The 15,663-nt window shown below is 37.4% G+C and overlaps 1 protein-coding gene across 5 annotated transcripts in view; it reads right to left on the reverse strand.

The window, feature by feature from the left end:
* The window catches only part of MID1 (midline 1), a 256,629-nt gene that overhangs the window by 38,146 nt on the left and 202,820 nt on the right, over positions 1 to 15,663 (reverse strand). For all 5 annotated transcript variants that reach the window (XM_089511601.1, XM_089511600.1, XM_089511598.1 and 2 more), the window contains exon 3: positions 132 to 227. In XM_089511601.1, coding sequence (XP_089367727.1) covers positions 132 to 227 — 96 coding nt within the window. The remainder of the gene's footprint in view (positions 1 to 131; positions 228 to 15,663) is intronic.

Consider the following 15,663-nt stretch of genomic DNA (forward strand, 5'->3'; position numbering starts at 1 on the left):
ACAGTTCCATACAGTAGTATTTTCAATAGTTTGAAAAGTCTACCTGTGGGTACAAACCATTAAAGATGGGACAGTGGTTTATACAGGGATGATCCAGGTATCAAATATTCTAAATCTAGACCGGTACTCACCTCCACATGTTGGCAAGTTTGAATTAATTTAGCCAGAAGTGTTTCCAGTTCAGTATTTCTCTTGATAAGATTTGTGAGATTGCTTTCCAGATTTTGCTGTTTAAAAAAAGAAGACAACATAGATGAGTGATTTTGTACTCTGCACCATTTACAGCTATAACCAAATACACATATGAAAAAGCATCCTTTGAAGAAACTAGTGTACTAAATCACTCTACAATTTTTTTGCACTTCCTCACTATTTAATACAACAGGCACAGAAATATGGTTTTAGCCATGGATATCTAAGTATTTAGCAATGGTGACAAAACTGTCAAGCAGAACTAGCTTACAAGTGGATGGAATCACCCCTTTGACTTTTGGTAATTCTGCTACTGAAATACACCAACTTCTTGAGCAGACATTTCTTGTGCAAACCTGTGATTAATAAATATGTGCAATGAGGGAATGCAGACTACCATACCTCCCAACTTTCCCAGATTGGCAGGGGCAGTTCCAAGTAATCCCTGTTATCACACCTTTTCTACTCCTTTTAAAAAGTCCCAGCTTATTGCTCCTCTTCCTCTGAATTCAACTGCTGAAAATTGTATTCGGTTAACTGAGGGAGAAGGGAGATCTATCTTCTTCATTAATAACCTTTGCCATCTTGACCACACTGATATTGCTTGTCACACGTGTTGTGGTTTTCATTTGTGAAATGTTGGAAAATATGTTGTATAAACTTGAGGGGCCTGTTGAGCACACTTTATGGACCACAAGAGTGAAGTCTGGGTGTTCATTGTAGCTCAGCTTCTCCTGCCCTGGTTTAGACAGAGAAACAGTTTGGCTCTTCTTTCACTGTAAACAGCAACAACCACTATGATATTTTTTGAGGTTAAGGCCTCCATATTTTTTTTAATCTGCTACTAAAAATGTAAAGTGTTTATTGTGCTCTTCTTCAAGAGCTCATTTGTGTTTCTCTCTAGGAAAGTAATCGACTTTCTGCAACCAATCTTTCATTCTCCTAATCCTTTACTGCTGGTAGATCTGTTTATCTGCTGAGTACTGAAGATAATATAAATAGTTCCAGCAGGATTAAAGAACAAAATCAAGCAAATAAGCCCCTGACCATCTTTAATTTACACTTTAATTTTTTAAAATGTTTTTATTAATAATTTATTTAACCTCAGAGATATACTGTATTATCTTATATCATGCAGGCAATACCATAATCTGCTATATTCTCTGGACAACCACTCAGGCATATACCCTGTCATACCTCTCTCTCTCTCTCTCTCTCTCTCTCTCTCTCTCTCTCTCTCTCTGTGTGTGTGTGTGTGTGTGTGTGTGCATTTTATGTCCTTAAAGCATCTACAGTATGTCATCTGATCATTCCCTCCTCATAGTAGCTTTCCCTACACAGCAAGATAATCAAGTTTACTCACTTACAGACAAATATATTTTTCTCTGTGCCACTAACAGTCTGAAAGATAACCAGCATAGTACAGTGGTTTGAGTGAGGACTCTGAGAGATGAAGATTCAAATCGGGCAATTCACAGAATCTGAAAAGGGAATGGCAAGCCCTCTTTAAACAAATCTTGCTAAAAAAACCCCTCTGAAATAGCATTACCTTGGGGTTACCATATGTTGGAAAAGATTTGGAAGGCACACAACAATAGACAGGGTGTTTTCAGTGGTGCCAGTTTACTTTTTAATGAAATAGTCTTATTGCTCAGATGAAGCAGCAGTGAAAGAAAGCTTAGCATAGAGTTTGGAAGTACTTAATTACAAATAACTAGTTATTTATTATTTCCTTTAAAAGTAATTAAGATGCAAGAACTACATTATAACTTTGAGGGCGATACTGCTGTGGTCTAACTGTGACTTTTTACTGTTACTGTTTTGTAGGTGTAGCCTTACTACATGGTGTAACAGGAAAGTCCTGCCTCCTGCTCTGTTGTGGGTATTGAGGCAATGATGAAGTGGACAGGAGGACAGTGTGGTTTTATAACACAGGCCTATGGGTTCTAGCTTTTCAGATTTTTCAAAAGTAATTACAGCACTAGCAACTATTTTTCCAGCATTTGAGAAACACAAATATAAAGTTACATTTAAAAATTGTTCCTATAATTGTACAGTACCTGACTGTGGATGTTGAACTATAAATGCAACTAATTACTTCTAAAAAGTAAATCTCCCAAATTCTGAGTTAAATGTGGCAAAGACTCTATCTATGAAGATTAGCTAGCTATGAAGACTGGCTATTGAAGAGTGTGCTTTGCATCACTTTATAGTCTTGGTGTTATGTATTACACGTATAGCTTTCTTCTAAGGAGCTCAAGCTGGGATATATGGTCTCATGATTCATACAATACATCTATGAGATTAGTGATAGTGATTGGTTGTGTGAAGTTTATCTGATTGAGTCAACCTTTGAATCCAAGTCTCCCTGGTACTACGGTATTGTGACAAACAACTATTGCACTACACCACTGGTTTTCAGTATCTGCTACTATTTTGATTCACTTCAGTGGAAATCTAGTTTCCCCAAGGTGGGAGAAAATAATTATTTTCGATTCCAGTTTATAAAACAATGGACTTTTATTCATTTCGGATTAATATGACTCCTAGATTCCCTCAATGAAATATTTCCGTTAAATGAAAGTATACAAAGCAGAAGATTGTTAAAAAAAAATCTTAGTGAGAAAAAGGATGATACTTCTCAAGTATGACTTTCTTCTCCTACTGAAAGGAACCTAGTGTCCTTTCAGCTCAGTCCTGAATTGCCTGTTATTTAATCTATGTTTCTTTCTTTAATGGAATTCCTTTCTCCCCAGTATCTAATTTCCTAGAAAACCTTTAAAAATAGGTTCCTTTATACCCTCCTAGCTCTTAGGCTAGTATTTATTCCTTTTGCTAGAACTAATTTAGTTTGGTTCTTCAAGTCTTTTAGATATACTACTCTCTACATATTTTGTTGCTGATCTCCCTTTTGTGGGCTGGAAGTTTTGGATTTCTTGACATCTTGCTCTAACAGCATTTGCACTGAAATGGAGCTTTGACTTCAAGATGCAGCACTCTGGACAATCTAAGAAAAGTGTGTGTGCACAGTTTGTATAAAAGAGTGTGTAGTACAACAATGCAGAGTATACATTTTGAAAAAAGGAAATACATTTTTGTGCATGGTCTAGATTGTTTTGAGTTTGGTATCACAGCAGTTTCCAAAGGCAAACAAATATTTATAACACAGAGAGAGAAAGAGAAAGAGAGAGAAAGTCCCCAAAATCACTTTAAAAAAAATTGTGACGCTGACTAACCTTTGGGTGACAAATCTGGAATAGGACATTATTCATCAAATTGTTTTTCTGGGAAGTACTAGTTTGCTTACTGTGTTAACAACTAGTATCCCACTACACTGATGAAGTATTAAATTGATATGTTGATCAAGACAGAATTAGGTTTTTAAATTATAGTACTAGTTGCATCTGTAACTGTAATATGCATCTGTAGATGAAAATCAAAAGGGCAATGAAACATGCTCAGGAAAAGGTGAAAGAAAACAGACAAGTCTGCAGGTGTTTGCTAAAACTTACAAGGAGTAGGATTAATGTATTCCAGATCGCAACCAGTTTTAGTGGGTGGCATTATATAAATAAGGCCCTCTTTTGCATTTCTCCAGTTTGCTATTTTTAAGTGTAAAGTGAGGCAGATGTGAGTGAAAACAGTCTCTGAAGTAACTTGTTTTGCAAATATATAATCTTTAAGGGTTATAGCTTTCAACTGGGCTTGCAAATGCATGAAAACGTGCAGTTGGTGTCATGTGATCAGTATTTGGAAAATTATTTTCAAAAAGTAATTGCAGCATTTGAAAGTATTTGGAAGGTATGAATAATAATGTAATTATAATTAATTTCTTCATTCCAATAAGAAAAAAATAGATAAATAACCACATTATATTGTGATTGCAATTTAACAATGGGCATTATTCTTTTAAAGAAGTAATTTTCTAAGTTGGGCCTCTGGCAGTAGGCATATAGGTTTTAGAGTCCTTGTAAGCATCATGGCCAAACTTTAACAGCTGTTCAGTGGTACAGAAAAAGTTAATTTGTATTAGTGGCTTTCATACTTTTTGCAATAGCTTGGCAGCTTCAGCCGGGGGAACGTAGGAAGCCTGAGAATGGCCTGGGGGAGGGAATTTACTTCTGTTACTAACTTGTTTACACATTTCCTATAGCTAATGGTGGAGGGGAGATGGGTCACACTTGCACACTTGGATTTTCTTTCTTGCTTCTGCACTATAGAGATTATCACAAGGGAAAGGAAAACGTCCTTCTCCTATCCTTAAATCATATTAATGGTGTGATCAGGGGGAAGATTATCACACCCATGCACACTTATCCCATGTTTTTTCCGTCCATAAAGAGTAATGGACCCATCATTTGGTATTAACAAGAGTTTCTGCCAATACCAAATGACAGGTCCATTACTCTCTACAGACAGGAGAACAGGATAAGTGAGCGTGGGTGTGATAATCTCCCCCCCCTTCTATATAATCTTTGGAAGTCCATCTTCCATTGCCTTTTGGATTATCAACTAGAAATAGTCTGGTAGAATTAGTTGTTTAGTAGTGGCTATGAGGGGATGCTTGACCCTATCAGTAAAAGGGATAGAATGATTCTCTATTGCATACCATCTGCTACATCAGTGATTCCCAGACTCTTGCCTTCTAGGTGTTTTGGATTTCAGCTCCCAGAATCCCAGACCATTGGCCAAGATGACTGAGCCTTCTGGGAGCTGAAGTTTGAAACACTTGGAGGACCAGCGTTTGGGAATTACTGTGCTACATAATTTACTACCAATAAAGCTTATCTCATAGCAGTAAAGTGTGTCAGTGTTCAGCACCAAAATCTTAGGAGGCCTGGAATAACACTAAGCTCTTGATCTGACAGACCTACCCTCAACAACACCTGCAGAGCTACATTTCGTATCAGTTAAAGTTTCCAAACTATGTTCAAAGGGAGCTCCATATAGAGTGAATAACAGTAGTCCATGCTGGACTCATCTTTCCAGATAGGGGTGTACCAACCTAACTCAGTAAATGGTAGATCTGAACACCATGGCCAACCCAGTTAGCACTGAGACAAGAGAATTCCAAAACTGCAGACTATTTCAGGCTATTTGGAAATCTTTATCCAGAATAGTTGGGTTCCCTAACCACAGTATTTCAATCTTGCCCAGATTAAGGATTAGCTTGTTCATTCTTTTCCAGTGTGAATGCACTTCCAGACTCCAGTTCAAGAGTTTAAATTATTTAAATGATATACCAGTTCTCATTATCTTATATGTGGGTCTACACATTTACTTGAATTGCAGCAAGAATGGATATTGTTGAGATGTACTACTAGTGATGGTTTTTAAAAAGCTCAATAAAATGGCTAAATTCAGAAGAGAACTCCAGATTTTTAAACTGTGTTGGGGCCTCAGTGGTCAGAACGGCAGCCGCTGAGGCCCCGATCCGCCACTTGCCAGGCTGCGGGGAAGCGGCAAAATGCCGCTTCCCCGCAGCCTGAAAAGGGGTGTCCTTGGGGCTTCAAGCCCCAAGGATACCCCGCGGCAGCGGGGAGGGGGAGAAAGGGGCCACTTGGCACCTTTCTTCCTTGCTTCGCTGGGTCCAGCCATCTGAAGGCTGTGCCCAGCGAAGCAAAGCAGCGCCGCAAACCAGGAAGGAGCTCCGAAACGGAGCTCCTTCCTGGTTCGCGCTAAGGGCGCCTTAGGCACCCTGGCGCGGAGCAAGGACGTCACGTCCCTGCTGCCCCGTATAGAGGCGGCACGGCCGTGACGTCCTCATGGCGGTGGCCGTCTGGAATGGCCGCTGTCATTTTTTACATGCGGAGCGCGTATTAGGGTTAAGGAGGTGTGGAAGCACCGCACCTCCCTAACCCTAGTACGCGCTCTGCGCGTACTTTCATGGCGGTCTGTAACCCGCCATAGTTTGCTGTACAGTAGGATGTGGCAGTCCATATCTTGTGACTGCCATCTTCCAACATCCCTCACCATTCTCTGTGCTGGGTAGGTTTGCAATCCAACAGTCTCAGGAGGATTAGAGCTTCCCTATCACTGTGCTGCAAGCTCTTTTATGCAATCATAAACTTGTTTACATTACACCTTTCTCTGAAATGAGACACAAGGCATCTCACAAGAAAATTGATTCAAATCAACAGAAACAAAAATAGTAATGACAAAACATTATTAAGCAAATTAAAATATCAAATCATTATGAAATTAAAAAGCAATTTTAGAACACATAAATAAGTAGTACACCAATCAGCTCCTTTCTTAGCAGTCTATGAATTGCCAAAGCTAGCATACAAATAAGAATGCCATCTTCATTAAGGAGAGGGTCAGTCTAGTCTTCCATGTAAAAGATTTCCCAACCCTGGGAGCAGCCACTGAAAATGAATGGCTCCAATTGTACCTTTAAAAGTAACTAGATGACTTACAGTATGAAGATAAAAATATTCTAGTTGGTGTCTTAAAAGGGTAAGATTATATGCACCTTTACCCACCCATGATTTATTTACACATAATGTATCAACTGAAGCTTTCATGTAACTCGGGTCAGATACTACAGAAATGTATCTGCAGTATCTGACCTGTCATGTTGTGGTTTTTGACTATCCTAAATAATTCTCTCCCCCCATCATTTTCAAACTCCTCTGTGTTAGGTTCTTAAACTTAGTTTAGCTCATGCCATCGCCATCTGTACTTGTCTTGTGCATCAGAAATCGCTACATTAATGTTAAAACAAAATTAAGCCAATTGTATATTATTGAGTTATTATTTAACTAAAAAGCAACTTAAAAACAAGAGCCTTGTGACATAAAGGCCTTTATTCTAATTATTTAAGAATGACTAGGCATAGAATCATTTCCTTCTAATTCACTCTCCATTATATAAAGCAATCACAAATGAGGGGATAGATTTCAATGGCCAAAGAATTGCTACTTCCTAAGACTTGCTGATTAGGTGAGTCAAGGGGAAAGGAGATTTGTCTTATCTTTCTCCATTAAATGCTTTTTCGACTGCAACTTCCCTCAGTCCCAGAACATAAAAAACAAAGTGACTTCTCTTGCTCCTCGATTTGAGCAGAGTCAAACAGAAACAAACAAATGTAATAGTTTTTTGTGAGTTTTCAGGCTACAAGGCCATGACCAAGAAGATTTTATTCCTGACACTTCACCAGTAGCTGTAGCTGGCATCTTCAGAGAAGATCTGAACATGGCCTCATAGTCCAAAAAACCAATGAAAAATTATGGAAAGCTTTTGAAGTCACATTAAACAAATTTAATTCTGAATTCTCCTTGGGCTGTATTTCCTATCCATTGATCCCCTCAGAAACCTAACAGGCAGCTTTATAATCCACACTCCATTTATCCATAACAAGTACTATATATCAATTAATGTACAACTTGCCACATAACTATGGCAATGCAAATTAATGTATACATGACTGGCTTTTGTCATTCAACTAGAAAGGAAACCTACAAAAAAGATGATACAGATCAGTTGAAGAATCTTGTACATATCCCAGGAAGCCATAGGATGGAGCCATGACAGTTAAAGCAGTATCAAACTGCATTATTTTTGTGGTGCAGGTGCAACCTGAATTGCTTTTCAAGGCCCACCATGTGGCCTCCAGGCTAGTACCTGTCTTCTTGCTGCCTTGTACATTCCCCAGCAGCACATGGGAACCATATAGTTATAATTTTCATAAAGGAAAGTGTGATGAAAGCCACGTGGTTATTCAGTCCTCACAATATTTTTTTTCAGGGTAGAGAGAAATAAAAGAAATTGCTTTCCAAATGGGAAAAAATAATCCCTTGTGGTTTGATTGACCATTTCTTGTTTTCTACATGAAAACCCAGAGGCTACCTATTGATCTACAGATGACTTCCCATCTCTCAGTCCGTCTGTCTGTCTATCTATCTATCTATCTATCTATCTATCTATCTATCTCCATCCAATCATTTATCCATCTACAGTACATAAATGGAAGAAGAAGCCAATGGAAGAAGTCAGATGATTAATATAGTCAATTAATGGTTAATCTAGTATCAATGTACATTGAAAAACTGTACAAAGGAAAACCAATTTCCAGAACCAAGAATCCAACACAGAGACACTACAATAAATTTGTCTTGAAATATGGAAAAAGGTTTTTGGCCACAGAAGTTCCACAGAGGCAAAAGATAAAATAAATGGAATCCAGACTGTTCATAATGTTGATATGCTGCTACCAATCAATGTTAGTTAAGTTACAACTAGTGCAACTCACCAAATGCAGGTTAAAGAACTATCTCACAGTGAATGCCCTATAGCAGTCTTACCAGCTGGAGCCTTCAAAATTAGTTGTGAAGGGCTTTAGCTATAGAGAACCATAGCAATCAAGCTGAAATGAATGCCAATGAATGCCTAAGTGTGTGGAGATCTGAAAAGGAAGGAACTTCAGAAATTTTTTAAAAAGCACTCAAGAAGTCTCACTTATTTTTTTATGTCAAGGATTCAAGTCAACCTTATATTATTATTATTATTACCCCTTTCTCTCCAGATGTGGAAACTGGAATAGTCAAGACTGTTTGGATAAGATGTTTCACAACAGAAACTTCACAAAAGCCAGGGCTGAATAAAGTAAAATCCATTTGTCACTGAACTTTTTTTTAGCTCTGAGCATTACTAAAGGAAAGTAGCATTTGCTAAAACAAACAAGTAAAAGATTGTCAGGAGAGCCACAATTTACCCAGTGCTTTGGAAAGCCAGCATATAAAACCATCTGTCCATTTGACTTCATTTATCTTATGAGAATAAATGGGAGAAAATTTGCTCTCAGTCACTCTGCGCATAATATTAAAAATTTGTGGTTAAAACACACCAACTTGTCTTGGTCCCCTTGAGTTTTATATAGATCAAATAATATAATATAATATTGTGACAAGTATGAAAAACAGCCAAGAAAGTCTCAATAATAACTACCCTTGTGGATTCAGTAAGACAGCTGTGGATGTGCTCCAGTATATATCATTCTTTCTGTTTCCATTATTTATTTGTATTCGTACTTGTATGTTTTAGTGGTGCATTACAGTTACATTTACAATTAGAGGCCTAGTTTTGAGTGAATTACTTCCCCCAAAGCAATCATTTTTATCCTCAGGTGATTGATAATTTTTCACTTCCCTCGGAAATGGAACTTGCTGAATTTGTATTATTAGTAAGGATGTAAATGCTTTCGTATTTCATCTTCACAGTCAATTATGAATAATTTCTGTGCAATTTCCACCTAGAATTCACACATCCTGTAGTGTTTCAGGAAATTATTCTAGGCAGAGATACATGTGGATTATATCCACAAAAATGATGGGGGTTTGGACATTTAAAAATGTTTTGAATAAAACTGAGCAATATTAAAAAGCCACATGTGTTTCTGAAAACAGTGGGGAGGGGGTTTCATGAAAAATGTGGGCTTTGTACAAAAACAAACAAATCCCAAACCCTTATTTTTTCACACACAGAATCCTATTTCCAGCAACATACGTTTTTGTGCAAAATTGGTGGGTTTTGTGGGGGAAAACAGCAATTTTGTAAGGATCTCCCCAACTTTGTGTGTTTCTGGAAACAGATTTTTGTCCAGAAATACATTCAAAAAGCCTATGTATACTTCTGTGCACAATCAGTTTTCAAAAAAACATTAGGATGCCTGACTACCGGTAAAATTTGCACAGAATTCTTGCTTCTGTGTTATTCATCCAAACCATATTGCCTGAGGTTTAGGAGAATCATTTTTTGCTGGGAAACAAATAGTGAATGTTCTTTCCATCACTAATTACTAGGAGAAATCTACTAAAGCACATTACTGGCAAGGTAAAAAGATCCCTCATAGGTGTGTACCTTAGACTTTGTGTAAACCTCTACATGTGAATGGAGAGCACACAAACTAACATTAACACAGTGGGTGTCAGCATATGAGGGTTATGCTTGAACATCTGATGGCACAAAGCATAATATACACTGTTAAAGATAGAAATATTCTGCTGGCATTCTAAATCCTCTAAGAAACCTATGTATGCAGTGTATGCATTTGTAGACTTATCCCATGCATGGATTCCACCCCCCCCCCCTTTTAAGTTTGTTTCATTGATGCATCATTTGTCTTTGCCTTTAAGTTAAGGGTCATATAAAGGTCAGTATAAACTGCAGGGGTAGAAGAACTGATGTGTCTAATCCATACTGTCCACTCCACTGTCTTATGTATCTGTAGGATTTCTGAAAGTGCAGTCTGGCATGATTTCGCAGATCACAGGACATTGGATTTTCTAAGTTGCTTGGTTCATCCCTTCAGAAGAAGGCACTATGTAAGCAAATAGAATTTATTGTGCTCCATGTCTGTACGCAGGTTCAAACCAGCATATGACTTGCTCCCTCTTCACATATTTACTGAACACATGGGGTCAAACTAGATAATATGTTTGTTGAAGATGTGCTCTCCTATGTACTCACCTTTATCAGAGCATATGATTTTCCCTATTTATTCATTTTGTATTTAGTGTGCTTTGTATAAGGCATTTGATCTGATTGATCACTTGAATGTAAATATAGATTTACTTTGCAAATCTGATTGCTGACACATGTGTAATTGCAAAAACCATGCTGTGGGAGTAAAAAAAAAACACAGATTAACCACAGGGAATGTGACTAGGACAACATTTTAATCATATACCAGTATTTTCCATTTGTAATGACTTTCAAAGGACAGAGATCGATCTACACGATAGAACTAGGAAAGCAATAACAAATCCAATAAACCCACAAATCCAATATACCCATTTCAATCAAAGGTGATGATCTGGTGTCTGCATCATTATTTATTATTATTATTATTAATATTATTATTAAAAAAGCCAAGTTTTTATCCAAAAGCACATATTTGGTTGAAAGACAATGAAGCAGAAAAAATAATTTCTTTTGATGTGATTTTTGGATTATCTTTGTAGAAAAGCAAACATCATACCAAGAATATTACCCAGATATTATTCCCCTTTATCTTATCAACAATGGATATGGATTGAAACCATAATATTTTCCCCTGATGATATTTCAGTTATATTATTTGCATTACATCCTGTACATATCCAACTATAACATCAAACAGTTCACACATCTAGTTTGTATTTCAGTTTATTATTGGTAGTTAGAAATGTTTGTACACAAGTAATATGCCTCAAGTCGATAACATGAAAGAAATAAGATGTTATGATGGTCTTATCAATTGTCACAAAGATGCATTGAGTTGAGTTGCCTACAACTCGCCAACTGTATAGGCAATATCTGGTTTAGTTATGTAAGATTACAATCAGATCTAGATTTTTAATAGCGTCTCACAGTACTATTTTTAAGGCTGTATGCCTGTAGTAACAGTGTTTTGTGCAGGTCGCAGTACCACCAGAATCATCTTTGGACAACCCCCCCCCCCCCTATAGTTGGTTAGGAATAGACATTCCTGTCAAGGGAAAACCTTTACCTTTAACCTATATGCTTGTACTAAGTAGGCATCATGTTTAAAGTCAAGACACTGTTTTATTGGGATGAGAGACTTTGTAGTTACCACTGTCTTATGTGTCTTTTATGAAGCTGAATTTGCTGTTCAGTACCCAGTTTCCCTTTTAACAAATCACTGTTTAAATAGCCTGGATAGTTTACTTGATACTTTACCATAAAATCCTATCAGACATCTCAGTGACTGGGAAACATTCCCCACTGGGATGCATAATAATTTCGGGCGGCAAGTGGTGTTTTTGCACAAAGAGCTTGAATGTGCAATTGCCGATAACCATAGTAATGAATAAGGGAGCTGTAGCTGTGCATCCTAAAATAAGACTGGGTCACTCTAATTAACAAGGGGCATGTCTCCTACATCAAGTCATAGAGTTGAGTTTGGTCTACTGCTTTCTCTTTGTATGAGACACTGTCTGCTACAGCAGTCTTACAAAAACCCAAACCATTTGTCCTTAGCATAAATGTTTATTTAGTTCTCCCCAAAAGAAAAAGAAAGTTATCTCTAGGTATTTTATAGGTCCTCCAGCATAGCTCTATGATCAACTTAGACCATATAGACAACACACAATCATGCTGGAGCATCTACAAATGCTGGCCTCAGAGGGAGAAAAGAAGAGGCAGTCATAGTTCCACCATGCCTATCCCTGAAGCACATGGAGGACCCTCCCGCCTTTCCAACTGCCATCACCCTGACTTTGGAGGGAGAAAAGAACTGGCAGTATCTGCTGGACAAGATCCCCTTCCCCACTGCCCTAAGGAAAACATTATTTATGTCATGTCTTTTTTAGATTGTAAGAATGAGGGCAGGGAACTATCTAATTAACAATTCATAAGCCGCTCTGACAGCCTTTGTGGAAGATGAGCAGAATATAAATACTCTAAATCAATCAATCAATCAATCAATAGTCAAACGTGTTAATTTTCAGATTGGTCATTATAATCACCAGCCTCCTCCTCCTCCTCCTCCTCCTCGAATAGATGTTCACCATTCTCTCTACTTAAGTGCTGGCAATCATAATTGAGGAATTTGCATATGCCCGTCCTTATCAGCCTATTTTTCATGGCCACACATTTTGGCAAGCTCTCACCTTTTGGCAAATGGTAGACTAGTAGACAGAACATGACCTGAGCTGCTAGCAGATCCTCCATCCAGTGTAGACCTAGCTTCTCAGTTCCATCACTGACTTCTAACATCAGTCCCTGCCAAAGGCACTTTTAGGTCCTGTTCTAAAGAAGTATCATCATTAATCATGATCATCATCTTTATTTTTATCCCACCTTTCCCCAAGAGTGGGGACTCAAGGCAACTTACACATTAAATTACAGTTAAAACATACAAAAAGCTGTTTACAAAATGTAATGTGGACAGTATCATTAGTTTCCACTTCTAGGAAATGTGCAGATTTCCCCTGTAATACTAGATGATTCTTTGAAAGCAACATATTATACTGGCAGCTGCAATATTATGACATATGACACCCAGGTACTTCTCATCAGCATTAGCAGCTGATGAAACAATGTCAACACTCAAGCTGTTTCCTAAAGAAAGACTTTTGCAAATGCCTTCATTCTTTCCCTCTTCTTTTGAACTCTGACACTGAAGATCAAGGACCAAAGCTACATTTGTTCACTTTCCAGCCATTAATGAATGTTTCCATGTTCTAGTTCTTGAACAAAATATGTAAGAACTTTGATTTATAACAGATTGTCATAATCAGGAAATATCTAAGAAAACAGGCAGGTCTGAAAATCATGTCTGTGCCCCTGCTATTTGCTATGAATGCAATGAATATAAATAGCTTCTTTATCACAAATATCTTTTCACAGACACTGTTTTCTTATTCTTAATCAGTATTAGTATTTTATTCTGCTCCAAAGGCAAACCAGTTCTCACAGTGGCTTACATACCTTGTTTGTTTAAAAACAAAACAAAACATTCCCATAGGTTTACTATCTAAAAAGATCTAATATAAAAAGAAAAGAAGATGGAAAGAAAAGAGGAAAACATTATTTAAAAGTTATTTTACTTTGTAAAACATAGTTTGACATAAAACATGTCATCCCAAATCACTGAAGCTTTGAGTCCTACAAAAATAATTTGCAGATAATAAATAATATGCTTTCATCTTTAAAAAATGAAGCGTTTTATCAAAATAATAATAATAAGCACTTAGCATTTGTATTTACTTTACAGTTTTAAAAATAGTTAATACATGAGCACTCATACATTATCACAGAGAAAATATTAGCTTGCCTAAAGAGAAGTAGAGCATTTATGGCTGGACAATATTTGACTATGGAATGTTGAAATCACATTTCACTCTAAGTACAAAATTCCCCAAACTTGGTCAAGTATTATTAACATCATTCCCATCATCTTCAGCTAGCATTGCCCATGGAGTTGTACTGTGGATATGGAGGGCTGAGAATATTGTGTCATTATCTGACTGAAACTGTCCCATCCCTATCCACTTCAATGCAAGTATTGCAAAATGTATATGTTCCATTACTTCACCTTCAGACTTTTTCACCTCTGTGCAGGTCAGTAGCTGAATGTGTCACACTGAGGTTGATGCATCAATGTGATTTTCAGTATCTCTGCTAGACCTTGAGATATCCTTTGAAATCAGGAAGTAAAACCGGACAGTTCCAGGTGAAGGATTAATTTACAGAGGATAAGGAGGTGCTATTTACAAATGCAGAACAGAGTTCTGGGATGGAAGCAAACACTCTGACTTCGTCTTTGGCAGCTCAGCAACACAGAGCTAAACTAGAACTCTCACTGATACTCACAAACACCAACTGCACTCACTCTCCACTACTCCACAACTATAACCTACAATCCTCAATGACCCACATTTGTTTACATTACATTCAACCTTATATACACTTGGCTGATGCAACCTTCCAATAAATACGTGGCATTAGACATTACATCATTCATACAGAGCTACAGGTGTAGTGTGCAATACACAAGTAAGTGTCTGGCCACTTCAAGGACATTTATCACCAGATGTCCTTGCCTTTCACACTATCGACACACATATCATGACTGTGCAGTTCTGCAGATCTAATTTCACATCATATTATGGTGATAGAATGTCCTTTCAGCTTGAGTCCAGTTGTGTCATTAGACACAGTACTATTCCTACTTGTTCTCTGCTGTTCGTAGTAGCCTATTGAGCGCCTTCCCACCTGGAAGTCTAATCTTCCAGCACTATCTCTTGCTTCATTTTTAGATTGTTTCATTATATAGTTTTCATTATTATTTTATTAAAAATCTCTGCTTTTGAAGTATCTTGAGCTTATGCAAATTTTCTTTATAAGTTGATGAGTACTAAACTGTGTATGTATTTGTGCACGTGTGTGCTGACACCACCATCCCCAATCTCATTCCTGAAGCCTCAAGCCTCAAATCTATAATTTACCATGTTGGTCTAGTATTTCATTCTGAGTCACAGTCTGAATTTACTTTTAATTAGATTAGAGGATAAAGATAACAGAAAGTGACCCTCCCCCAAAACAAACTTAATTTGAGGTATATATCTGAGTATTGGTCTGAGTGTAACCATCTGTCCAATTATTTCCCTGTGACAAACATGAGTAAGCCCTACTGATTTCAAATTAAATTTAAATGATGCCAATTTGCATACTTTGCAGTACATATTAGATACAACAACAAAGGTCAGTTTAATATGACTTGGGAAAGCATATACCAAACATAGTGCCGTAGGATTATGCTGAATCTAGGCTGTGTTAACAATTTTGTGCTAGCAAGTTCACATATCCTGCCTAAACCATTATATTCCAGTCCAGACTGGTGTTTAATATGTAATTTGTGTCTACCAACATGTTTCTATTAAAGTTCCATCATGGGCTTAAACCTGTTTGCTTGACAGAGCACTCTGCTTGACAAATGTTCTGAACATCTCCAATGAGGCTGCA

Source organism: Sceloporus occidentalis, unplaced genomic scaffold, assembly GCF_023333645.1.
Source record: "Sceloporus occidentalis isolate IW3139 unplaced genomic scaffold, rSceOcc1.0.p SCAF_2, whole genome shotgun sequence".
Lineage (NCBI taxonomy): Eukaryota > Metazoa > Chordata > Lepidosauria > Squamata > Phrynosomatidae > Sceloporus > Sceloporus occidentalis.